The sequence below is a fragment of the Pundamilia nyererei genome, unplaced genomic scaffold (assembly GCF_000239375.1).
Source record: "Pundamilia nyererei isolate P.nyererei 1_Seehausen unplaced genomic scaffold, PunNye1.0 scaffold00138, whole genome shotgun sequence".
NCBI classification, from domain to species: domain Eukaryota; kingdom Metazoa; phylum Chordata; class Actinopteri; order Cichliformes; family Cichlidae; genus Pundamilia; species Pundamilia nyererei.
Window position 1 is genome coordinate 1,267,297 of NW_005187539.1, and position 26,211 is coordinate 1,293,507.

Genomic DNA, 26,211 nt, shown 5'->3' on the forward strand with positions numbered 1-26,211 from the left:
AGGAGGATGCAGCCCATGAATTTGGACATGTCCAGAGTATAATCGCAGCCTTTGCGGTTAGAAAATTGCACTTGATCATGTCGCGATATTATCGCAAATGCAATATATCGTTCAGCCCTAGTATATACGGACATGGACAAAATGGTGGTGGCTAACCAACCACACATAGTGGTGGTAGACTAACAAGGGAAGACGGCTGTAGTGATCGACGTAGCCGTTCCCAATGACTGCAACATCATAAAGAAGGAACATGAGAAGCTCGTGCATGTATTTTTTTAGTCTTATGTTGGTTATGATGTTCTTAAAAAATATCAAATATAAAATATGATTCATCAGAAAAAAGCCTCTATGTCCTGCTCGCAGTAAAACTACACTTCATCAATTCTGTTTACTTTTCTGTGACATTCAAATAAAACATTACAGAAGTTCATCAGCAAGCACTGATGGTGAATGAAACATTCCCAATGAAAAAGCAAATGAATACCTACAATCAAGGTGTCAAAATGCAGGTTTTGGGGAAACATGAGTGTATTCAAGCATCTGAAAGGCTCTGCTGTAACACTCACACATGTCTTTGTCTTTGATTATGCTGCAGAAGTACTGTGGATTCTCTACGAAGCTAGACAAGCCAGAGTCTTCATCGGAGGAAGGCGGGCTGGTACCAAAGTTCATGAAGCGCAGTGACACGGCCAGGTCATCCTCCTTCCCCAGAACTGATGATCCTAATGAAACGGAGCAAAGCCAATAAAAATGAGAGAAATGAGACCTAATCAGTCTCCAACCATCTGTGATTGCAGCAGCCATCAAAAGAAGCAATTCAGAACCCATTTTTCCTTTCGAGGAACTGGCATTCACTATTACTGACTTGGATGCACATTTGTTGGTACCATGGTGACAGATGATGACAAGCTCTAATAATCACCATCATCAACCATGCAGCAATCAGGGCACACTGAAGTGAAAAAAATATGACCATACAGGAAGCCTGGGCGGTTAGCAACCCCCGACTATAGTGCGTATTAAAAGCCAAACAAGTGGGGTCCAAATTGTAAAACCTCACTTAGGAAGGCAAACCACAGAACCCCCAGAGTCCAACACGGTAGAAAATGGAACAACAATAAGAGAGCACAGAAGCGATGGAAGGAAGGAAAGAGGGAGCAGGGTCCACTTAGGCAATCAGGGCCACTTAGGCACTCTGAGAGTGAGAAGGGTGTGTGTGTGTGTTCCTGCATCCATCCATTCATCCATCCAGCCATCCATCTGTCCATCCAGCCATCCTCTTTAATGGCCCTCACCCCATGGCGGTGGCCAGGGGAGGTTTCTGCCGCCGTTCTCGTGCAATAATTAAGGCACTTTAGCCGACACAGTGGCTGCCTGCGAGCAAAGTTACAGCTCAGTGGAAATCCTATATTAGTCCGTCTCTCCTGTGCATTACCTTTTAAGAGACTGACAGAACCATCTGTGATTTGAAACAGTTACTTGGCAGAACATTTGACTTATTCCATATACATTCTTCAGAGGCGCGCATAGAAAAATCATGTAAAGCCTTAGATTCCTTTCACTCTAATACATCTATATTACTTTTAAAAATCTGCACAATTTTCTCCCGTTACAACTGAACAAAGTGTTTGGTTGGGGATCCAGGTGTGTTTTGATGGGAGCAATGAATGCAATCTTCATAGATGCAAAAATATATATAAAACAGAGCTACTGTTGTCCATTATAGAAAAACCATGTGATTAAAGCCTGTGCTTCATGTGACCACAATCCGTTTGTGTAATGTTTGTGGTCACTTTTTCTTGATCGATGTCTGACAGCATGCCAACAAGGCATAAACCTACCTCCTTCCATAATTCATTTATTTTCTAGCACGTCAGTGTTTTCCTACCAAAGCTTTTACTTTCATTTCTCCCTTCGACTCTAAAAGTTTGAGTATGAAAACATGAAAACTGCAATAAGTAAAAAAAACCATAATAACCTTTTAGCACATTGTTACTGAAAGAAATACAAGTCTTGCAACACATCTGGGAAAAGTTTTCAACCTTTAGAAACCAAATTATAGGTGACTGAAGTGGCAGGAAGGAGTCTAATTCTGAGCGGAAATGAATATCACTGACTTGTCATAAGGCACATGTGTAAGTCTGCCGCTAACCTCAGGCAGATGAGCGGCAGGCAGCTACAGAGGTGCAGCTCACTCAGTCCTCTCAAACTCCTTTTAATACAAAAGTTGTCCCAGTCATATCATTTATTGACATTTGTCATTCATGCACAATACAGTCACAATAGGTGAGAAGCCTGATATTGCTCTTATATCCTGGGGTTAGATGCCCAGTTTCTCGGGCAGGTTAGGGAATAACTAAAACCATAACTAGTCCTTTTTCACCTTTCTCCAGTCACGATGAAGCAACAGACTTAATATACAATAAGTAGTGAACATTAAAAGCCCCATTAAGTTATTTTTTTAAAATCTTTTGACAGAGCTAAGATTCTTATTATGGAAATAGCCGTTAGACTAATTAGAGCTAATTACTGTCTGTGACTGCAGTTCCAATTAAAAGACGAGTGTCATCAGGCTTCTCCTTTAACTTTCGTGCCTAATTTCAAGCTTGCAGCCAAACTTAAATAACTTACTGTGAATTCCAAACTTGGAATGATGGCCACATTTGTAGACAACCAAAACCATGATGAGCAGAAGTTTGCAAGCAAACACACCGAGACCCACGGCCACATACACCTGTCAAACAAACATTGTATTTTCAGTCACTAACACTCATTAGCTGCTGCTTTTGCATTGGGATTGAGAAGCGTTGGCACAGACGCACCAAATACATCCGACTCTCCGGGTTTTCTGTGACGTCCATGTCTGATTTGTTTGTAGGACCTGCGGGGCAGGAGTGAGAGCAACAAATAAAATGACACGTAGATCTCCATTCAGTGTTCAAAGGACATGCTGAGATATTTTATAGACTCAAAATCAACTGAACACTTACTTTGACCCACGACGTCTTGCATGTGGGAAAAGCACAAAACACATTTATGAGCAAACAGCACAGAGTACCATGATGCAACATGCGCTTCTCACGGTGCATTCACTCTGTTTAGTTTGGCTATTTCTACATATCAAGCACTGAATCACAATGCAGTAAGGTCGACACCTTTCAGTTCACGACATAGAAAGAATCCCCAGAACTAGTGCGACGATCAATTCGTTTTAAGTGACACTTACATTATTGTCTCTGTCAGATATCTAATGTGCTCCCTCTTCACTCCTCATCACTTTAACACTGAAGGGCAATAACACACCTTGAGCACCGCTATGAATTCCCGGCACATAACTTGGTACTATCATCATACAGTTTATATAATTCAATCACACTGAAGTCCAGATGATACCTTTGCTCTTTATCAACACTTCATATCATTTTCTCCATTCTGTTTTCATTAAGCTCTTCATTTGTTGCATTGTTAGTTATGTATATATATATTTTTTCTCTATCTATATCTATATAGATATAGATAGAGATATATATATAAAGACTATAAAGTCTGAACAGGACAATTTGAACAAAACTTTTCTTCCAGTTCTTTTGCTTTTCCTAAATATTATTTCTATTATTATTTCTTATATATTATATATTTTCATCACCCTCCTGTGAATGCAATGTTGCGTTCTCCATTTGGATCTGATGTCTCACATTCGGCGTATGAAATGCCACAGGCCTCGTGGCTGTCGCTAAACTGTGATCTGTGCAGCCGATGCTGATAATCATAGTAAAGACGTAGGTAGATGTAGATTTTTGCACATGTAAGCTTCCTGGGGCTTCCATGTGTAGTTTGTGGTGATTCTATACAGTTTTCTATGTCCCAGCGACCAACCGTTCAAATAACTGACTGAAGGCTTTTACAGTATGGCTGCCAGTGGACTTTCCTCCAACCTTGTTGTTACACCCATCAACGGGCAGCCAAGACACAATATAAAAGGCATCCATCTCCCTTGCCCTCAGCAGCCACAAGAACCACAGATAATATATGTTGTATTTATTGATCACAGAGCCACAAAAGCAGGAGTTTAAATTAATGTCAGGGTAGGCCAAGGCCAAAACAATAAATTAAATGATAGCAGGTTACCTCCATAAATAACATAACTGCTCAAAATAAAAGGCATGCCCTTCTTCTTCCTTCAAACTTAAACCAAAGACACAAAGCTGCATATGTGACAGGTTGGCACCAGGAAAGACTAGATGCCTCCTCTCTAGATGATGGTGGTCATCTTGGTTCCCTATCTAGGAATCAGGCAGGTAATCAGTGGTTTCCACTGCAGTGCACGGGCACATACGCTGTTCACTTGATTGATTTTTAAAGTGACTTATAATGCAAAGAAAACCTGGAGATGAAATAAAGATATTTATTCTACACGTGATGATTAAGATGTCTGCAAATTCTTTCATCTCTGGTAGGTAATTGATTTAATGTGATTTCCATAGGGAAACCCAGCAGCTATAGTTGATATTACAAGATGATGAAAAACTTCTAATGACTTTAATTAATAACATTTAAGTGATTACAAAGATATTAAAGCAGAATTAGAACCTTTTACAATTTTGGTATAATATCAGCAAACTTTTAAAGTAGCATTTATCATTAATAAAACATATAATTCTACACATCCAGGTTTTATGTCCCGGCTCATTTGGATAAGGCCTCAAAATAACTGGCCAAATAATGTGCTCAGAGTTGGCTTTCAAGATGTTTCAAGATGGCGCCAAGTGAGACATGACTCTAGGAGATAATTAGTAATCAGTGAGTAGTTTAGTTTAGAGTAGCAAAACAGGAACTCACATGGAATTACCCCCTCAAAATTGTCAAAGGGGTTGTGCATGAAAAACCCAAGTGCGGTGGCCTCATCTCTTCCCAGTTTGTTCTCCACAATCAGAGTGTAGTTGCCATTGTTGACGTGGGTTGGCTTGTCAAGGAAGAGACAGCCGTGCTTCTCCGATCCATCGCCTGAATCTACGATGGGCTGCGTGTATATGTATCTGGTCTCGTTTAATTTCTTGCCGTTGTAAAGCCAGGTGATGTTTGGTTCGGGATTGCCGTCCACAGCAAACGGAAAACACCAGTGGTGCTGCGGCACAGCATTATTCAGGAAGATTATTCTGACTGGAACTGCGAAGAGACACAGAGTTTTGAGTTGTGAAGTAGCAGAGCACAGACATAAATGAGTTTCTAAAGAAAAGATGAGCTCAAAAACTGTCTATGGTGTCCTGGTGATTTGATTTAATGTATTTTTAGATGGAAAAAATCAACTGAGAAAGTAAAAAAGCTAGTCTGGGAAATAAATCTTTGGCAAGAGTTCAATGAGAATATTGACTCAATCCTCATGTTTGTGTAGTGCAAACAGTTAGCTTAGCTCAGTTCTACTGCATCTGACTAGTTGGTTCCACCCGTTTCCAGTCTTTCAGCTAAGCACTTAATATTATATACAACATAGTCATAATATAATATAATACATCTATAAAGACTCTGTGGTTTTGCGTCTGACTTAAAACACTCAGTCATAGGCAAAACAATCAATCAGAGAAAGATTAACCAATGAAATCACCTCATTGGGAACTTCTCTGGATGAAAGTCAGGAAGTCAGATTTTGTAGTCTACAGCTCACTTAAATTATGACCCAAATTAACATTTTACTGACAAGTTTAAGGTCTCAATCATTTGTTTCAAGTCTTATTATTGCAACCAACATATCAATCAAAGTTATCAAAGCCAACCCTGAATTAAAAAATAACAAGACACTCGACCTGTGGTCATGTCCATCTTTTGTATACAGTCTATGCTTGCAACTTTGCCCATACTAAAAAAGTTCTCCCACGAAATACACATAGATACACTTACAGTCAAATAATAATTATATATGCTCAGCCCTGATTTTATGCTGAATGTGCATTTTACTCACACATAACAAAGCAGGTCAGTACTCTATAGGTTGCCTCTGAGTTTCCAAGAATCAATGCTCTCCATCTGCACTGCAAACCTGCGCTGACCTGCTATGAATAATGAAATCCTGGTCGTTGTCGTGCCCCTGACCACAAATGCTACCTGGAAGCTCTTCTGGACATGAAGTTACAGGAAATGGCTTTGTTTAGATCGAACACAACTCTCGACTGCAGAGACCCCTGATGTGCACGAGTCATTCTGCTGCTCTTAACCCGTGACCCAACCCCAGAAAGTGCTGCGCTAAGGAGATACCGAGGCATTCGTCTCTTTACCGAGGGCTCGCTAAAGTCTGTTACACCGAGTGAAAATTAGTGCTATTTATCACATTTAACTAATCATCCATTAGCGACCTCTGCTAATCTTACACAAGCAATTTCACTGCAGGGGTGAAAAGGAAGGCTAGAATTATGTTTAATGAGCCTGCCAGTTCTCAGACTTCATTGCAGAATTATACAATGAACATTGTGAAACATGGCAAACACAATAAATGATTTCTGGCCCCAGTCCAGGTAGAGTCGGTGCTAACTGGATGCTTTGCAGGCAAGACACCATCTTTTGGGACAGTAGATGTTGACAAAAATGATGATTTGCTTTCACCTTTTCAGACTTGAAGTTTAAAAAAAAAAGCACAATTTAGAAAAGCTCTTTTATATGAAAGGGAAGCCACACGAGTACCATGAATCAATGGCACAGAGAGCCACTCAGCAGTAAACACCCACTGTTCTGGGAGGTAATTAAGAATAATTAAAGGGCTAGCGGTTAACGAGAGTCCGTCCACCAGGGGGGCCGATGTTGATAGATTAGCTGCACTAACGCATTTACAGACTGCCAATCACTGCGGATGAAGCGGTTTTCCGGTGTAGGAGGGAAAAGTCCATTAGCACAGGCTCAAATCAGATCTTAGCACGGGTTATCAGCCTCATTTTCCTGATGCTCATTATCTGTCCCTTGATGCTTGTGCATTTGGCCTCAGCTGATTGGCGCCCCTGCTCTTTTTGGCTTTATTTTCTAATGAGTGTCACTGAGTTGGTGATATATGATATTGTTTGGGTAGTATTGTCAGTAATGTATCACTAATGCATCTGACTCTGTCTTCAGTGGGACCGCTGGGTGCTGTCATTCCTCATTGTTCAACTTCCAGATGCACTAATGCATCCGAAAGGAGAAAACAACAGTAAACCTCCAGGGTCAAGCTGCAAGTGTAATTTAAAAGTACATGAGGTGAAGGAGTTCTTTAAGAGCAAGGTGAGGTGAGTTCACTTTCTTTTGTCCTCTCATTGTATCCCTGCATTAAAAAGCAAGCCATACCCGCTGCACTTCACTTATACTATTTTAACACTACTCACCAGTCGGCAGAGTGAGTGGCAGGTGACAGAGAGCTCCATTAGAAGCATGGTGGGTACATACTCGTATTTGTAGAAGGGGCATTTAGAAGAAATCAGTGCAGTGCGTTTTTCCCTTTCTCTGGCTGTCCACCCTGCCTGCACTAGAAAATGGCCCCAGTGTGCTCTCGCCCTAACCTCCATTAAGCCCGACGATTTGTATTGAGCCTGTGAGCTTTCAAGAGCTCGGTTTTATTTTGCAGGCACTTACACTCAATGTCCAATTGCACCATCCTCTCCCCTGGCCCAGCTTGGTTCTCGGCCTCGCAAGTCAGGTTGTGTAGGTTGTCCTTGGAGGAAACGTTGGTGAGGTAAAGGACCAGCTCCAGCGCAGAGTCTCTGCTCTCCTGCAGCTACCGCCGGCACACACAGACAAGGTGTTTAACTACAAATACATCGCTTGGAGGTATACGTGTTACAACGATGAAATGAGACCCAATTTACTCTAGTACGGATCAATAGATTAGAGAGCCGCATTTGAAGGTGATTTATGTCACTTTAGGCTCAATGTAGCTGATCTAAAGAGCTTTACAGCAGATCAGAAATGGCACCACAATGTAAAAACCCTGACTACAATGATACAGCAATTACCTCAAGGTAGACCGTACAGAGAAAAACCCAACAATCAGATGACCCCCTATGAGCAAGCAGTTTGGCAACAGTGGGAAGGATAAACTCCCTTTTAACAGGAAGAAACCTCTGGCAGAACCAGGCTCAGGGAGGGGCGGGGCCATCTGCCGCATCTGGTTGGGGAGAGAGACTAAATTAAAAAATTTCTTTTTAAATTTAATAAAAAAACTAATAGAAAGTCAATTTTCATAACACAGAGCTCTGATCTGAGCATCATCCAGTCCATCGGGGATCATAGGAAGAGGAAAAACTATGACATCTTAAAAAAACAAAGAAAAACTAATTTTGTATTTGTTGAGCACATGCTGAAAATTCTCAGCTACCTTGGTAAAAAAGTGAGAGTGGAGGGCCTCGGTCTGCCATCTCACGGTGAGAGTGGGACTTCCTTCCACCTCACATACGAATGTAAGGTTGCCTCCTTCCAGAATCTTATCCTGTGAGGCGGTAATCTTCACCTCAGGCAGGCCTGAGAGTGCAGGACAGACAGCATGAGAGTACATAGCAATAAACACAGGTTGCTGTTGTGATGGTGCAACTAAGTATAGAGTTGAACTCCTCCTTTTTTTTTTCAAAGCTCTTTAGAAAAACAGCACAGGGACAAAATCTCTCATATGTTTCCTGGCAACAAGAAGTTCCTGCTGTATGTGATTAGAGCAACAATGTTGAGCCAATTTCTTCCCCACATTTTGGTGTACCTGCTTTTTTGCAGCCTTTTATATCCTGAATAGGAACAAAAACATATTATTTTTCAAGGCAATTTGAAGTAGATGCATTATTTCAAATACTGCTTACAAAACATGATTAAAAAATTATATAGCACTTTTCGGGGCCCTCAAAGCGCTGTACAATACCACTATTCATTCACTCTCACATTCACACACTGGTGGAGGCAAGATACAGTTGTAGCCACAGCTGCCCTGGGGCAGACTGACAGAAGCGAGGCTGTCATATCGCGCCATCGGCCCCTCTAGCCATCACCAGTAGGCGATAGGTGAAGTGTCTTGCCCGAGGACACAACGACCGAGACTGTCCGAGCTGGGGCTCGAACCGGCAACCTTCCGGTTACAAGATGAACTGCCAACTGTTTGAGCCACGATCGCCCCGATCTGATGAACTTTACAAAATAAATCTCCACCACATGTGGTTTAACAAATACAAATGAAACAAGTTCTTCTGCCCTAAAGAAAAATCCATAAGTCGTGTTACAGGCTGCGCATTTCCAGCTCTGCACCTTTTAAGGGGCTCCACTTGAGCCTCGCGTTATTCACATATTTAAAACATGCTTTTTATCTTGTGTCATTTTCACACATGAATTGTGGAGAATTTCTGAAGAATCAGGTTGGAGAAGAGTTGACCTTTCTCACATGTAGTCCACGGGAGAGACGCTCTCTAAGAAACATTCTCACTTCTCAGAAATACTGGATTAGGCAAAGGTGCTTCTTACTCGCTCTAAAAGGCTACCCTATTATACTGGCAGTATATGAGACAGTACACTTTTACTAGTAAGCGTGCAGTTAAAGACTGTTTTATGTGTGATCTTACTCTGTTGGCTCTCACATACAGCACATCTCGACTGGTGTTCAACCTCATAAAAAGTCCAATTTCTTCTGACTGGCTGCTCCTCGCCTGGCTTCCTCCTCATCTCACACACAGCACAAGAAGCAAAATTTGGGACTCAAGTGCCAAGAAGTGCAGTTCCTCGAGTGGCCACTTGAGACTGGCTCCAAAATCTAGACGATCACTATAGACTCCCATAGTTAGAAACCCCAAATCATAGCACTAATAAAGATTTTTAGGCAAACCACAAACAGTTATTTAAGTCTACATTTTTAATAACTGACCCATTTGACTAAGTAGAGGCTTACCTTTATCAGCCTGAGTGCTTTGATTCTCACAGGCAGTCTTATGCTCTACTTATTTATGTAATTACCAATGAATAGTGACTGGTAATAGTGATGTACAGACTATCCAATAAGATTAGGATTAAGAGTCTATATTTGTCATGGTAGTAAGGTGACTCCCAACCTCCCAACTGGGAAGGAATAAAAGTAGCTTTTTAAAAAGGATATAAAACATAAATACATGCAAGCATCTCCTTGTTTTTATGGCAGCGAGTCTGATTTTTTAATCTTGTGTTTCAGCTTTATTGAAAGAAGTGTTAATAGTTACTGTTACTTAGCAGGACTGTGTAGCTGTGCAATGTGCTCATGAAGTCTATATAACGTCATCCTCTTGTGCAAATATGGTGACTTGTGACGGCCATAAAGTTAAGTGGATGCTTCAAAATGCAGAGTTTAGAAGCCACTGGGTGACATCACTGTGGCTACGTCCATCTTTTATTTAAAATCTATGGCAGAGCCAGAGCATACAAGGAAGTCAGTGCTGAGTCGTGTGAGCTCAGGCAGAAGGACGGAGAAAAATATTGAAAATCAAACATTTACAACAATCTGAAGCCTGAGGTTCGATTTTGGCGAACAGGGTTTAACTGCGCATGAGGTGAGAACATTATTTTTTTTAAAAACAAAAACCCAAACCTTTGACCAGATCTCACGTGTGCAACCAGCACACGTGTAGCATGACTTGCCAATAAACTACTGGTAATGTCATAAAACCTGTTGGCTTGTGTTAAATCATAACAGCTGACTGGTGTCAAACCTTTTACAGCTTTCTCAACAAGAAACAATGAAACGCATACTCACTGCAGTTTTCTATCATCAAATTGAAAAGGGATATTTTCTCGCCATCGGACAAGCAAGACAACATTTGGTTATCCAGGTCACCGCGCTCTTGCCACTGCTTCAGCCAGTAGAGCTCACATGAGCAAATGAGAGGGTTGTCTCTCAAAACGCTGAAAAGAGAAACCAACAAACAATGACTTGAAATTATTAGACATGAATCAAAAACACGTTCAGTCCTCATGCAAACAGTTTTAACTCACTGTTATATACAAATACCCTCCAAGTGTTTCATTTGAAAGCTTCTAATACAAGTGCATGACAAGGAATGTATAAAATAATTGATATAAATCCTTGAAGAATTATCTTTAATTAGCAAATAACCATTCGTACAGACAAGCTTCTATACTTTCAGGAACCTTACAAACTACATGAGCGGTAAGGTTTTGCTGAGAGAATACGACAATTTCGAAAAGAAACAGTTAACTTTACAATATCTAAATATGTTCACCTCTGAATTGAATCAACAATTAAGGACGTGTAGTTATAGATGTAGCACAAAGACTGTTTCCCAGGTTAGTTTAGTTTCATGCTCAATAACACCTCTGTCCTTGGGCTAGAAAAAGCTAACAGCAAAAGTATAACTGACCAAAGTTCTCATCAGAAACAGAAACAGCAGGAACAGCACTGGGCCATGAGGTCACTGTGGCCTGACATGCTGGTCACATGACCATATTATACTGGGCAGTTGCTAGTTCAGCTCACTTGCAGCCCAACTTTAAGTAAAGTGGGTGAAATCCACAAATGAACTCATTTTACACCTGTATGCCCTCCAAAAATAAGAAATAATAATTTAAAGGGCTAAAACTAACACTGAAACTAAATAAAAACTAAACTAAAACTATTTTCAAATTATAAAAACTAAGTGAAATAAGAATATCTAGTCTAGAAACTAAATGAATTTAAACTAATGAGACAAAATGAAATTGTCTTGATCCAAACATGATGTGAAGAAGGCACTTGGATTAGTTATGAAACGTTTAACCCACTGAAAACTCTACGTCCAGATGACAGAATCAACAGCCTGCAATTGGAAAAATGTTTCCAATTGCAGGCTGGTGTTGAAGAGGATCCAGCGTAGAACAGCCCCTGCATCAGCTCCAGCACTCAGTCAGTGGAAAACAGATATACGAAGGCTGGATAAAACACACATTCTGACTTCTGAAATATGAGTTTCTGGTGCAAAGTATAATCAAAACTCCAAAGATTGTGCTCTCCTTCTCTGTCTCTGCAATTGTCACACTTTCAAAGCCATCCAGCTGCAGGTTCTTGCACCTGGTGCAGTCAAGTTTTCTTCCAAATGCACTCTATTTTTATCCAGAAAATTCAACTTGGGTAACTTAAAGCTTGTAGAGCAATTCTGTGAAGGTAATGTGACCAACTGACTGTATGCACACTGTGTGGATGGAGAGCTGAGGTCAACTATGAGGGTAACCACAAAGCTCTGTCATGTGTTGGCACTAATGGCCATATTTTTTCATGCGGTCTGCTGCTGCAGAACAGATGGTTACCCAAGTTGTACCTTTGAAAAGTATTACATTTTTATTACCACGCTAGCTAACACAAATTTAAAATGGTTTCGATGACAGAGAGTATTCTTACTCCAAATTCGAAATAGACTCACAGGTTAAGCAGAGGCAGAAAATGAAACACCTTCCAGCTGATGTGCTCCAGAGAGTTTGATGCCAAGTTTCTGTCAAACAAAAAGAGAAGACAGGTGACATTGTGAACACTTCTTAATTCTCCTTTGTTGCATTTTCCATTGATATGCAGCCATTATATCATTTAACCTTAAGCTTTTACATGTGACATCTTTGCTGTGTCTGGATTTTACCTTTCCAGCAGCACAGACAGACAATAGTTGTCTTATTGTGCTGTCTGTTCAAATGTTGCTTTGTGAAGGAGCGTGGTTCCAAAAACAAACCAAAACAAAGCTATTACGAGTCGAAATAAAGGAAAGATTCGAGTAAATATGTTATTTTTCTTTGTAGTAATCTGGTCCTGTTCTGCAGTTGAGTCACGCTGTGATTTGATTGCTCGCTTTCAGAACAATGTGTACCTGCCTTGAATTACACTCAGTGGAAAACGTTAATGCATCCAAATGGGTCCTGATCAATTACCTTGGCACGTATTTCACACCAGCCGAGAAGCCACATTCACAAGCACCCCCGGCACATCTCTCAGTGTTTGCTTAGAGTTCAGTACATTAGGTGATTAGTTCAGTTCGCAAACACTTCTGGGGTGAGGGACAGGGCCCAGCAGTAATTCTTTGGAGTCAAATACGCTAAAGAAATACATATCGAGAAAAAAAATTTCACATGTATCGAAGAAATGTCTGAAAAATGTCTATGAAAACCGCCGAGACATCTGGGTTTTTACTGGCCAAACGGCTGTAGCAAAGGCAGCGAATGAGTCAATGAGAATGAGTCACAGACTCTTTCTTTATCTTAACTTGTATGTCTCACGTCTCTTAAACATCTGGATGAACTGCTGCTAAATTTGGAGCAGACATTTATGCTCCTTTAAATGTCATCAATTCTGCGTTTCTGACCATTTAGAAGGTCAACTGTGTTTTGAGAAAGTTTTAATAGGTTACAATTTGTTTTAAACAAACACAAAATTACTTGCATCCCCACCAGCCTTAGCTGTAACAGTGAACATGCTAATATTGTTAACATGCTAAATTAAGATGATTAAGAAAATAAAGATTACAATGACATAATCTCTCTTTTTAAATGGGACATATTTTGCTCTGATCCTTCCTTTTTTCATCCAGTGCAGCCTTTCCATTCGACAGCTGTCTTTAACAAGCCTGTCCTATTCCCTTGGGGCTATCCTCCCTTTGTGTGGCTGAGATTACTATATTTAGAATATCTGCTCTTACTGACATCAGACAGAGCCAAGAACAAACACAACAGTGTCAAATCAAGCATTCAGAGCAGTCTAAAGCCTTATGTGTACATGTGTTTGATGTAAAATAAAAGTATAAGAAGGCCAATTTAACTTCAGTACATCAGCAATATCATCATGAACATCTTTGCATGGGGCACACATCATTGTGCCTCACGCCGCGCAGACATCACATTGGTGTTAGCTGTCTACAGCATCATCAATATCTACTATTACCACTACAATTTATCTCAAATTTCAATACGCCAGACCTCAAATGTAGGAACGGGAGTCTTTTTCATTTTACCTACCCACCCAAACACACTCCTTATTCTGTTTCCTCGTTAAGATTTCAAAACATTTCAAATATGGTGATGAATCAAATCATACCGTATATGCCGACTTACAATAATAACACTGTAATCGAATGCTACATATCCTTTAGTCAATCCTCTCAGGCCACTTGAATATCACCACAAATGATCCTCAGACTTCCCAGGAATCAGCCTGTAAATAAACCTCCCTCTGAAGATGACAGAAAGCCACACTGGGGAGCGTCCAAATGGAAACCAATACATAATCACTCTGACAGGACCAAGGGTTCAATTATTTGTTTTCCTTGCCCCCAAAAGTTCATGTCAGATGGGTTAGCCATTGGGGCTTATCCATTACCAGACTCGATTCTTCCCCCGGTCCACAGGGGCAGAGCAGAGGCACGAACAGCAGCTCGTTTCTCTTTTTCTCTTTTTGCAATTTATATGAGCATTTTTTACAAAATGCATTTTTGCTGTTCATACAACAATGAGAGCAGGAAGAGAGAAAAGAGAGGTTGGAGTCGACTGAGCTTCCCTGCTCAGTGCTTAGTTTGGCTGCAATCAGTCAGCCTTAATCTCAGAAACACATCTGTCACACAGAAAGCCCTCCACTCCACCCAAACCCAGCCGCCCTCTCCCTCCACAGTGAAATATTGATTAAGTGATAATGGACCCTTAGTGGAGTGTATTTATTATGCATCAGTTGTCGATAATCCGCCAAAGTGAGCGAGTAAAAGGTGACTGGTGGATGTCTTCTCCAATTTCTTGAGCTCACCCTGCCTGCCTCACCACCACCACCACTACCCCTCCATCTATGGTCCTCGAAACCCGGCTGTCTTTCAGATAAACAACACTGGACATGTTGCACACGCTCAGTAAAATGATGAGGACAAGATGGTGGCGATAAGGGTCGCTGGCTGATGAATAGACAAATTTGATGGTTTCGGTCGATAAGGCTTCCTGGTATTATTTATTGCTGGGAATGGACCGTGAAGCTACAATGTTTGGAAAAATAAAGACTGAAAAAATAATTTCATGCAACACAATGTAGAGGCTGTAATTAACAATGAGGCTTCTTGCTAATTAGCTTTTTGGTGGTTATAACTGGATCAAATTTTATAATTACAGATATTTTATCAGTAATAACTGACTTTAGGACTGCAGCTATGAACCGTTTTCACTATTGATCCATGTAATATTCAATTTCTTGCTAATCAATGATCATAAATCCACATAATATGGAAAGCTGAAGCTATATATTAATTGTGTTTTGCACAGGCAGACAACTGAATTAAAAGTACCATATAATATAATCAGCCAGGAAAGTATAAACTAATATGTATTTAATAAAATGCAAAAAAAAAAGTCATTCATGGTTTAATGTGCATCCAAAATGATTTTCCAGATTGGAGGACACAGCTGTCTGAATCTCATGTGACATGTGCAAAGAGCCGGCTGACTGACAGCGACAAACAGGATGACCGGCCCACAGGTCAAAACACGACACGGGGAACACAATCCTTCGGTATCAACAAGGACACTTACACATACTGAAGCTTGAGGTTGTTTTGGAAGGCGTAGGCAGAGATGAACCTCAGCTTGCAAAATGTGACTGTGCTGGAGAGGATGATAAAGCACAATGAACATGAAAAATCAAGAAGCAAAAAAACACTTGGAATATAATCAAGTTTGTCTTTGTTGGAAAGAAAACAACTTTAATCCTTGTCGTTTAATCATTTTGTACACAGTGTATCTGACTTTTAGTTCATCCTTTCATTCTTAACCATTTATTCAATTTAGAGTGGCACGGTGGCGCTGGAGCCGATCCCAACTCTCATTTGTTGAGAGGTGGGGTAAACATTGGAGCAGACCATCACATTCACGCCTGCAGCCAATTTAGAATCACCAGTTAAACTAGCAAACATGTCATGCATGCAACATCATAGTCCTTTGAGTATCAGGAGAGTACCCATGCAGGCATGCAAAAATCCTCATAGAGGTCTCAGTCAGCCAGCGGATTCAAACCTATGACCTTCTTGCTAACCACTGCATCACCACGCAACCTCAACGTTTGTCTATTTCTGCACAAACTCAGAAGTAAGAAGATCATTTCACTTTCAGATACACAGTCTGGGAAGTATGCGAACATACTTTTGAGGCTGGAGCTTAATTTTGTTCCCAAAAATAAGCTTTGACTGTTTTATCTTAGCTTTGAGCTTTCTTTCTGTCTCGTAATAGAGTAAACACTAAATGGAGCAAATCCTGCAAACTAGTTCAGGCACATGCCTCACTTTCTTCAGGGGTAATAAACCAATCCTGCTTTTGTGAGTCTATTTAAACTAAAAATGTCCCATCTATCCCTCTGATATGTGAGTGTTGCTGCCCTTCATCACTCCCTTTTGGTTCAACCCCTCCTCTGCCTAAGCATCCACCTGTAGGCTTTGAGCAAGATAATCATATCTGCGGGAAGTAATGTGCTCAGAGCCTAGACTCCAGTCTACCTCTATTCTCCTGCTGTAGGAAAATCATTTCAAACATCAGTTTTCTGACTGAAGTATAGTGTGAGAATAGAAAACTTGACACACACAACAATGATAAGAGGACAGATCAGTCGGTTGTATAGGTTGACAAACTCAAAATAAGTTGAGAGAAAAGAATGACTTACAGGTTTTTCAGCTCTCTGTAGAAGATAAGGTCGACTTCTGTTATGTTCTCCAGGCCGGTTTGGTTTTCTATGTAACTAGTTAATAAAGAAAGGACGACAGAAAGTGATGGAGAGAGAGTTAGATGAAGGTATTGTGTTGTGACCTTCAGTCTTTTGTTATGTAGACATTCATATACTGTAAGCTCATACTGAATAGGAAATATGCAAAAGAAAAAAAGACTAATAAAAGGATTGATTGAACTTGATTCAAACCAGAAAAGAAGTCGTTTTCTTTGGGGGAATTCCAACAGTGGAAAGATGCAGGAATAACAGCAACAAGGAGAAATAACTACATTTTTTAAAAAAACAGGTGCTTTGTACTCAAACCCCCAAGAAACACGATGAAAAGACATAAAGTTTCTAAATTAAACAAAAAGAAGCTAAAGCAGGATTTATATTTCAGATTTGATTTTATCCTCTGATTGGTAACAATTATTTTATGCGTAGTCAATATAAGATTGCAGCAACTGAACAATCAAAACAACGGTAACAAAAACGTCACACAAAACATTGTCCAGAAATAAACCTGGAAGCCACTGAAGTCAGCATCATGACACTGAGGAAGAGGATCCCAGCCACCTTTGTAATTATGGCCTTTTGAAGAGCAATGGCAGCTACTTGATGTGACGTGAACAGCATCATGGAAACCAGTTTCATCCCAGTGGTTCTTCACTCGGGTCAGTATGTCAGACATGTATCAGATCTACCTCACATGAGAGTTATCTTAAACAGATATGAAAATATACTATCCTGTCAAAAGATTGGAAGTCACACATGAGCAAAAGCTAAAACACTTTTTCTGCACTTTTAGCAAACTGACCTGCAGTATGTCAACGTTATACAAATACCAGCTTCTTAGTTAAAAGGCAACAATTATACTTTAATTTTCTCTCATATGTATGCTGTTACAAAGATCAAACTAAATTTCAAGTGATGAGATCAGCTCATATCAACCAAAAGCTCAAACTTTCAGTGAGAGCAGATATTCTTAGTATGGTCACCTCAGGCACGCACTCTGACTTTGAGCACAGAAAATAAAGTTGTCTTAATCGGAGTGGAAAGCGAGCTAAAATTGGTTGTTTCAGATGTGCACAAAGGTCCAGTGTAATATAATTAAGGTTTTTTTTTTTTAATGAAGGTTATATCAAAAAGCATCAGTAACAACAGTTTGGGACATGCAACCCTGGAACTTGAACACCCACAAAACAGACTAAGAGCAGATGACAAACCCTGGCAAGAAGTCCAGGGACGCACAAATGGCAAAGCCTAATAAAAGCGAATGTGCCACTCATGTGGGGGGAAAAATAATGCCCTAAGATGTGCCAGGCGAACGGGAAATTCTTCTCAATGAGTCACTTTCCACTTTTCCAGACAGAGCCTACCTCAGAATAACTAGTGAGCCGCAGATCGATGTAGCACTCAATGGAAGGACAGCCAGCTCTTTTCAGGAGATATCTGAATAGATGGCCAGTTTAGACCTTCCAAGGATCTCACTGGAGATCTGTCCACCTCATTCTGTGCCCTTCTCCAACTCTCCAGTCCGTGCTAGGCTCCATATAAATGTTGCTCATTTTGCTCAGGAGGACACTTACTTAATGGGCTTTTAAAAAGATGTGTAGATACAAAAATTGAAGGATTTTATTTATGTGAGTGTTTTTAGCCCTTTGTTGAATGCATTATAGTATCCTTCAGAAAGTGTAAAATGAACCAAATGGCCAGAATCAATAGAAAATATAAAAATAATGCCCTTTTCTGGAGACTGCCTTGAGGCAAGCACAATAGAGAAGAATATGAAAAATAGAAAGGGAATGTTTAAACAACCACAAGTTTTTTGTTACAAATAATAAGAAAGATTTAAAGATGTGTTCTCTGCAGTATTAACGCACTTCTATCGTACGTAGATGAAACAATATGCAGAAATGTAAAAAACAAACTGTCACTATGAAAAATAACAGTAACAGAATACTGAGAGCAATAACACCAGTAAACAACATTGCTTTTGCAAAACTCACCTCACCTCTGCATTTCGAAGTTTCAAGTTTAGCATTTTGGCACCTGCCATGTTGGTTATTCAAAGCCAGAGGTTTACTTTAGGCACCAGTCACACCAGCATGGAAGCCAGTCAGTGACCAACTGGCTACCACCGGTCTCGAGGAAAAATGTGCATTCTTCGACGACTTGCGAGTTGTTGCTGGCGTTGATGCTTTTTAATGCTGAACTCTAAGGGGACTGACTTGCTTTTGACAACTTGAATAACTGCTGTTTTTGCCACTTGTGCATTGGATCCATTTTTCACCCCATGGTTCCTGATGAGGCTATAATAGGTTTAGTTGGTCTGATGAGCACATAGTCAAGATATGATTACTGTGCTGAACACTCCATTGAAGACAATACCAGCTGACCGCTTCTTCTCTAAATAGCTCTTGCATAGTTTGGAGCTGTGCTTTGTGCCACCGTCCTGTTGGCTCAAACCAATTAACATCCATAAGATATTGCACGGTCTTGTACAATGAAGTGATTTATCCTGTACAAATCTCCCACTTTACCACCACCAACACCCCCCAAAATATCACGTTCTGTGTCATTAGTGGGAACATCTTTAAACATCAGAATCTGTCCATAACACCCTTCCCCATCATCATCATCATCTGCCCACTGCCTGTGTTTTTTGCCCATTTTGCCCTTTTCACATGTACCTTTTTCTGCCTAGAAGCCAATATCCTGGAGTTGGCCCTTCACTGTTGAGACTGATGTTTTGAGAGTAATGAAGCTGCCAGTTGAAGACCTATGAGGCATCTGTTTCTCAGACTCTGATGTGCTCTTGCTCAGCGGTGCACTGTGGCCTCTTACTTCTCTTTCTATTCTGTTTAGAGCCGGTTTGCCCTGCTCTCTGATGGGAGTAGTACACACTGTTTTATGAAATCTTCCATTTTCGGGGGCAATTTTCCACATGGAATAGCCTTCATTTCTTAGACCAGGAATACTCTGACAAATTTCAAAAGAAAGTAATTTCTCATAAAACCCACAAAAAGCTCCAGAGGCTCGACTAGCCAAACTGCTTCCTTAATCAGCACAGGACTTTTAGGCTGTGCTAACACAACCAGAAAATGTTTTCTTTCAGTGATCAATTAGTATTTTGATACGATGAAGTTGCATTAGATAAACCTGTTGTATATCTAAATAGAAAATAAATATCTATGATCACTAGTTGGATTAATGACAGTCAGTTATGGCCTTTCTGATCAAACATTTGAGTGGTTATGTACCTATGAAACAATGCCACTGAATGATAATCAAATATCTTAACCCCTTAATGCCTAGTGTGCCATATTTGATAAGTTTTATTGAGTTTTTGAATTCTAAATCATCAGAGTGATCTTTTCCCCCCAACACATTTTAGGCAATAAAAAAACAATACTTACAAAGAATAAAAACACTGAAAATATCATGTTTTCAAAATAAAATATTTTTCATTGAGGTAAGAGTATTTTTGATTAATGCAATTACTAAAAACATTCAGCAATGATTAAGTAGCTGCAAATTATTCAGAAGAGTTCAGCTGTTGAAATTTCAATCCAAGCCGCTAAAAAAAGATTCACAAATACAACCTTTACCTAAAATGGGAAACGATATTTTGAGAAAAGCTTCGTGCTGACTAACAAACTATTTTCCTCCAACAAAACCTGTGACATGAGCTGAAAGGGCTATGTGAGGACGTGTAGAACGACCCTGAAGGTGAGATCCTACATATGATTCAAAAGCTGATGAATGCTGTTTGCTTGAAGGGGACCTATAATGCTTTTCTTTACTTTCTGTCATGCATCCTTGTGATGGATGCTCACGCTGACGATAGCCAAAGTTTAAGCTAAGAGGACAGATTATCTACAAGCAATCCCTGAGAGCAAGGATATCGGATATCACTGCTCTAAACATCAAACAACATTTACATTTTTGCTTAATTAACTTTTCTGCTGAAATGACATTAGCTGTGACATAGACCAGCAGTCCCCAACCCCCGGGCCATGGACCGGTTCTGGTCCGTGAGTCGTTCGCTACCGGGCTGTGAGAGTTGGGGCTTGGGTGTGAAATTTGTGGTTTTCAGGGTTTTTATCGTTAACTCGGTTTCCCTGGGTCTTTTCCCGTGTTGTAGTTGTTTTTGTTATTTTGAAAAAAATATCTAGGCATTACCATAGCAACCAGAGAGCATTAAGGGGCAGAGAGGAGGATGTTACTCTCAACGTTGTTGGTGCATCTCAGGAGGACGCTGCTAATAAAGTTACACAATTACACTGTGAATTCTCATTTATTATTATATTTAAAAAATACCACAGGTTTTGTCTTGGTCATATGATTTTATTTTGTTGTATTTATCTGCGACACCTAAAGGCCAGTCTGTGAAAATATTGTCTAACATTGAACTGGTCCGTGGCAAAAAAAAGGGGACTGCTGCCATAGACGGTATATAAAAGATGGATGTAGGCACAGGGGTTTCTAGACTCCACAATTTGGTTTCTGCTCCACTCCAGTTTTCTTAATAAAGGTTTGATGTTGGATTTATTTGTTGGGGTTGGATTAGCTTCTCTGTTGGAAAAATTAAAGTGCCTTAAATGTGCATTTTATCTGAAACGACAATAAAACTTTGGTCCAATAAAAGTCTGACTTCACACCGGTAAAGACTTTTTTGGCCCAGTCACTCATTTCCGGTCACTCTAAATAAAACATAGAAGTCTACTTAGTAAATCTTGGTGATACTATGTTTCAAAATGAAAGGAAATGCTCATCTCCAGGCTTCATAATGGGATGCCAGAAACCAATAGGTGACGTCACAGTAACTACAGTCACCTTTTGATAACCCTGGACAGGTCACCAGCCTTCCCTAACTGTCAAATCCACAGAAAAAGTCAATCTAGAATCACCAGCTAACCTAACATGCATCGATGGATTGTGGCAAGAAACAGGAGAACCCAAAAAGACCCACAAAGGCAAAAGATGAGCATGCAAACACCAAATAGAAAGGTCAGCTCTCGATAATTTATGGTTATGCTACAGCTTATGATTCACAGGTTTGAAAAATGTGCAAAAGTGGAGGTTATGCAATCGAAAAATGAATAAGACCGAAAGAAAGAGAAGACTGGACCTATGCCATAAACATACCTGTGCTAATTTCTAATTAATGATGGTCACTTTCAGCGTGTGCCATTGTTTCAACTTCCCAGTTCGCTGTTTGTCAGCTGCAACACACAAACCTTTTTATTCATGTCTGATTGACCCACACAGCAATAATATGATTACAGGGCAGGTGGGCCCAGGATCACCCATCGCCCTTACTTATTGGATTGAGCCAAGTGGGTTGTATATCATCTATTGTTCCCGGGTGGGGGCACTGACTGGCAATTCACAAAATTGAATTTATAACTCAGCTTATGATGAATTTCAGCCTGTGTTCCACAGTTAATGGCCCCTTGTTTGTTCCACATATCGGCTGTATTCCCTTGCACCGCCAATACAGAGAAGTGTTGTTGTTTGCTGGCATGTAGAGCACTACGCTAAACAGAAGCCCACTCGCTTATTGATTTCAGAGAGAATGTCAAGCCTCAACCTGAGCCCTACCAAGCATGTTCAGCTGCAGATACGAGGAAACACCTGGTGTGATAGAGGGGCTATAGTACAGTGGAAAAAAGAAGGGGAGTATAGGTGAATAGAAGTAGAAAGTGGCAGTGGATTGACTTTCTCCAACGAAATAGCATTTCAGAAGTTTAGTTCCTTAACAGGTGCTAATTGCTCAGATCCGGGAACTGGAACAAAGAGAGAACAGCGTGGCGGTGCGGAGAGTGACATTTAGTTTTCCATGTTGGAGCTGATGGCGGGTTGCATAATAATACAGCAGCTTTCTTTGAATCACAGGTGGTCAGTTTTCTACTTCTTTTTCAGTGCAAAGTTTTAAAAAGCCAATTTTAAATAACAGTCATCTGCTGCAGACATGCTGTCGCAGACTGAGAAATCTCAATTCATCTCAGTTATTCATGAGTTTTGTTCAAGCACATTCCCCAGGGCCTGCCTGTCAATCAGCTGGGTGATGATTTTTTTTTTAAAGCGTGATGTCTGGTTGTGAAGAACTAACTAACCAAAAAATAAATAAATAAAAAAATCAACAGATCAGCCATCTTCCATTTCATATTTTACCAACATACTGAAGCCCACTAAAGGAAGACGTACTCGGTCAGACCAACCTTAGCGGGTCAGACAATCATTCAAGAATGGAATTTATATTAGAGCCACAAAAATTAAGAAATACTTTCTACACATGGTTTGGATAGTCTAGTATGTGTTTTTAACTATGACACATCAAGTAAATATTTTTTCCACCTAAACTTTATAATGCACCTGTACAACTTCTTTTTCCTTCCCTTAAATATAACTAACAAGAAATCATCACATAGTTTATGTGATGCGATAAATTTGTATTATTCTGAAAACTTTGCACTCAAACCTGACATATCATCAGCAAAAAGAGGTCAAACTTTGAAACTGCCAAAAGTAGAGCGAGGAGATCCACTGAAGATCATGAGGGACACAGACACAGACTGGCTGGAAGACATCAGTTTCCATCACTCTGTGGCAGTTACTGTCAGCTCCAGATCCAATATTGATTGCCAATAGCCAAAGTGTCTAAATTACTGACATTCTAATGCATCTCAGATAGCAGAAGCTTTATTTTACCTCAAGAGGAACCTAAATTTGGCTAGCAATGACATCATTCTCTGGAGATGAGAAATTATGGAAGATGTTGTGAGGCACAACCAGACATCACCAGCGTTGTGACAGACCACTTTACCACAGTACAAGCTGTATCTGACTTTTTAATATGAAAATAATGAAAAACTAAAGTACATGTGCATTTGAACTTCAGAAACTTATAATGCATTAGCATTAAAAGAAGAATAAAGTCAATGTGTCTTACTGAACTCTGTCTATGGGCTACTTCTGCTTCCATCTCACGCATATGCACAACCTTAGCTATGACTGTAGAGCTAAACACCCAGAGCAGACATATAAACTCTCTTAAACTGAAAAAAGCCCACAAATTATTTACAAATGTGGCCCTAATGTGAGAATTCACATCAGATGTGAAGGCTTTGGAAAATTGCCCCATTAAAACCAAAACTCTGGCACTGAAACAAGTTTTAGTGACAACATAAGGTGAACACAAACTGAGAAAATCAAGCTTGGCTGACAACCAACATCAAGGCATGTGAGCACATCTGACACACTCATGCTCATTCAAAGGAACATGCAGAGCAGGTGCACATCGTACTCACATCTCTGTCACGTTCTCGCTCTCTTGCAAAGCAAGCGGCGGGATGCTGGTTATGCCATTAGGTTCCAGGCACTGCAGCATGGCAAAAGAGCACCGGCAAGCCGATGGGCATCCGCCCAGGGTGGGAGTCGGTGCCGGGCTCAGCAGGATGAGCACCAGGGGCAGCAGAAGTGCCAGGGCCCGAGGTGCCATAGCCATCTCAAAAAAGGATTTCCTCAGCTCCACCAGTAGCCTTGGCAGTTGTAGTTAGAGTCAGTGTAATTCAGCTAATGCAGAGTGAATAAGAGTGTTGAAGAGCTTTCACACAATCCTCCTCTTGACTCTGGAAGGGTTGAGATCCCAGCTGGTCAGGGTCTGGTACTGAGCCACAGCTGTACTGAGCAGCAGGAGGGGCAGGCAGGCAAAGCAAGCAAAGGGGCCCTTGGGACATGGTAGTAGTGGGCTGCAGCCTCTTTTTCTCTCCTCCACGATGAAGGGAGGAGCAATATACCACGGGCCAGAGTCACCAGACACCTCAGAAAAGGGGGAGAGGGAGGGGTGGAGGTGAAGGGTGTGTGTTGATGATAATGAGCAGAGGAGATGGGGATATGGTCGGTGGTGAAATCATCTCCTACTCCTCCTCCTCCTCCCCCATTCCCGGGTGAGAAGTCTGCTGTCCCGCCAGCCAAGCCAAGAAGTCAGGGCTCTTGGGTGCTTGGATGTATACAGCAGCGGACTCACGCTCTCCCCACTGCAGCAACATCCGGCTGCAGTGATGGATCTCTATGCCCTGGGAGTGACAGCGCTCTGGGAGGGACTGTGTCCCAATTGCTGGCAGGTTCATGACTGTTGACACTTAGGAGGTCAGTGATGACTAAGTAGCTGTGGAGGCGCGTGTTCTATTTACAGTAAGCTGTTTTTCCAAAAACTCCCAACAGGATTCAATAATAGGAAGCAAAAGCAGAGGAATGTAGGTCTTTAGAGTTTGTTTTTCCATCAATGGATCATTTAAAGTGTCGTTAGCCCCACATCATTAGCTCACAGTCATTTTAAAAAAGTGACTTCTAGTTCATGTTGACAAATGAGTATCAACTTGATTTATATGGAGTCCATCTAAACTAGTAGCCACTGAACATTCTGCCAAATGTTATAGCACAGCCTTTATTAAGACATAACATCTGTATAATCAGATGTTTCAAAAACTATTGCTCACTATAGACTTGAGAGTCCTTTTTCCCACAAATTGCATACAACCCAATAAAAAAATTAAATAAAATGCTACTCTCTATGAGTGGCATGATTATGTTGCATACAAGTCAGGAAAAAAAGGACTGTGCTGCCAAAGAAGCTGAAATAGAACATTAAGTAAAATAAAAGAATCCAATTAGAATTAAAGGAAGCTTATTATACAACAAAATAAGAAGCAGCCCTTATTAAACCAGGAAGGTTTAAACCAGTTTCACCTCATTAACAGCTATACTGAGAATAAACAAAGACAAGCCAATAATTCCTGAATTAATGAGAGCTTTAAAATATTCTATACACTAAATCGTAGAGCCTAGAGATCGATACGGGTGTAGGTGGGTTTGTGGATCATTCGTGTATCACAGTTATCAAAGCCTCTTGGTATCCCCATCTCCATGCTGGAAATGGATAACCCATTCTCTGCAATTCAGCCGGGGAAATGTCGTGGAGAACACGGAGAAACAAGGAGAACATTTATAACCTACTGATAGAGGTATTTAACAACCCATTTGTGGACTCCAGACTCCCTGAATGAGTGTACAGAGCCAATATGTATAAGTATTATCCAAGATACTGGCTTTCAGGGGAGAGAAGGTTCTAACTTCAATAAAAGATGAGGTAAGATTAATTAGGGCTTGAATCCTATAACATAACAAAAGACGCCTACTCTATATCATTCATTATCTCCGCACCCATAAAAAGTTAGGTGCTGCTGTTTCCACTGAGGCTGGAAAAAGTCAGTAGAACTGAATGGGAAGATATGTGTCTGCTATCTGATCCCTTCAAAATAAAAAGAGGCACAGCTGATTAGGAGCCTTAGCATTGGCTAAATCCAGATATTCAAGAAATAAGAGTCGGTAACAAACAATAACATTTTATTGTACGCCGATGACATTGTTCTGACATTAACAAATGATTCTCACTAATTAGCAGCGTTAACTGAATGTGTTGAAGAAATCAGGCTAATATGTAGGTAGAAAGTAATTTGGCAATAATTATCCTAAATAGTGGAAGAAAT

General features: G+C 40.4%; 1 protein-coding gene across 1 annotated transcript in view; it reads right to left on the bottom strand.

Moving 5' to 3' along the window:
• Positions 1–24,350, bottom strand: part of ntrk1 (neurotrophic tyrosine kinase, receptor, type 1) — a 45,314-nt gene extending 20,964 nt beyond the window's left edge. Inside the window, exons 1-12 of the mRNA XM_005744057.1 lie at positions 23,971–24,350; positions 16,613–16,687; positions 15,493–15,564; positions 12,369–12,437; positions 10,709–10,857; positions 8,333–8,475; positions 7,591–7,732; positions 4,840–5,166; positions 2,991–3,005; positions 2,823–2,881; positions 2,632–2,734; positions 567–722 (exon numbers count right to left, since the gene is read on the bottom strand). Coding sequence (XP_005744114.1) covers positions 567–722; positions 2,632–2,734; positions 2,823–2,881; positions 2,991–3,005; positions 4,840–5,166; positions 7,591–7,732; positions 8,333–8,475; positions 10,709–10,857; positions 12,369–12,437; positions 15,493–15,564; positions 16,613–16,687; positions 23,971–24,167 — 1,507 coding nt within the window. The 5' untranslated portion in view covers positions 24,168–24,350. The remainder of the gene's footprint in view (positions 1–566; positions 723–2,631; positions 2,735–2,822; positions 2,882–2,990; positions 3,006–4,839; positions 5,167–7,590; positions 7,733–8,332; positions 8,476–10,708; positions 10,858–12,368; positions 12,438–15,492; positions 15,565–16,612; positions 16,688–23,970) is intronic.
• Between the last annotated feature and the right edge of the window lie 1,861 nt (positions 24,351–26,211).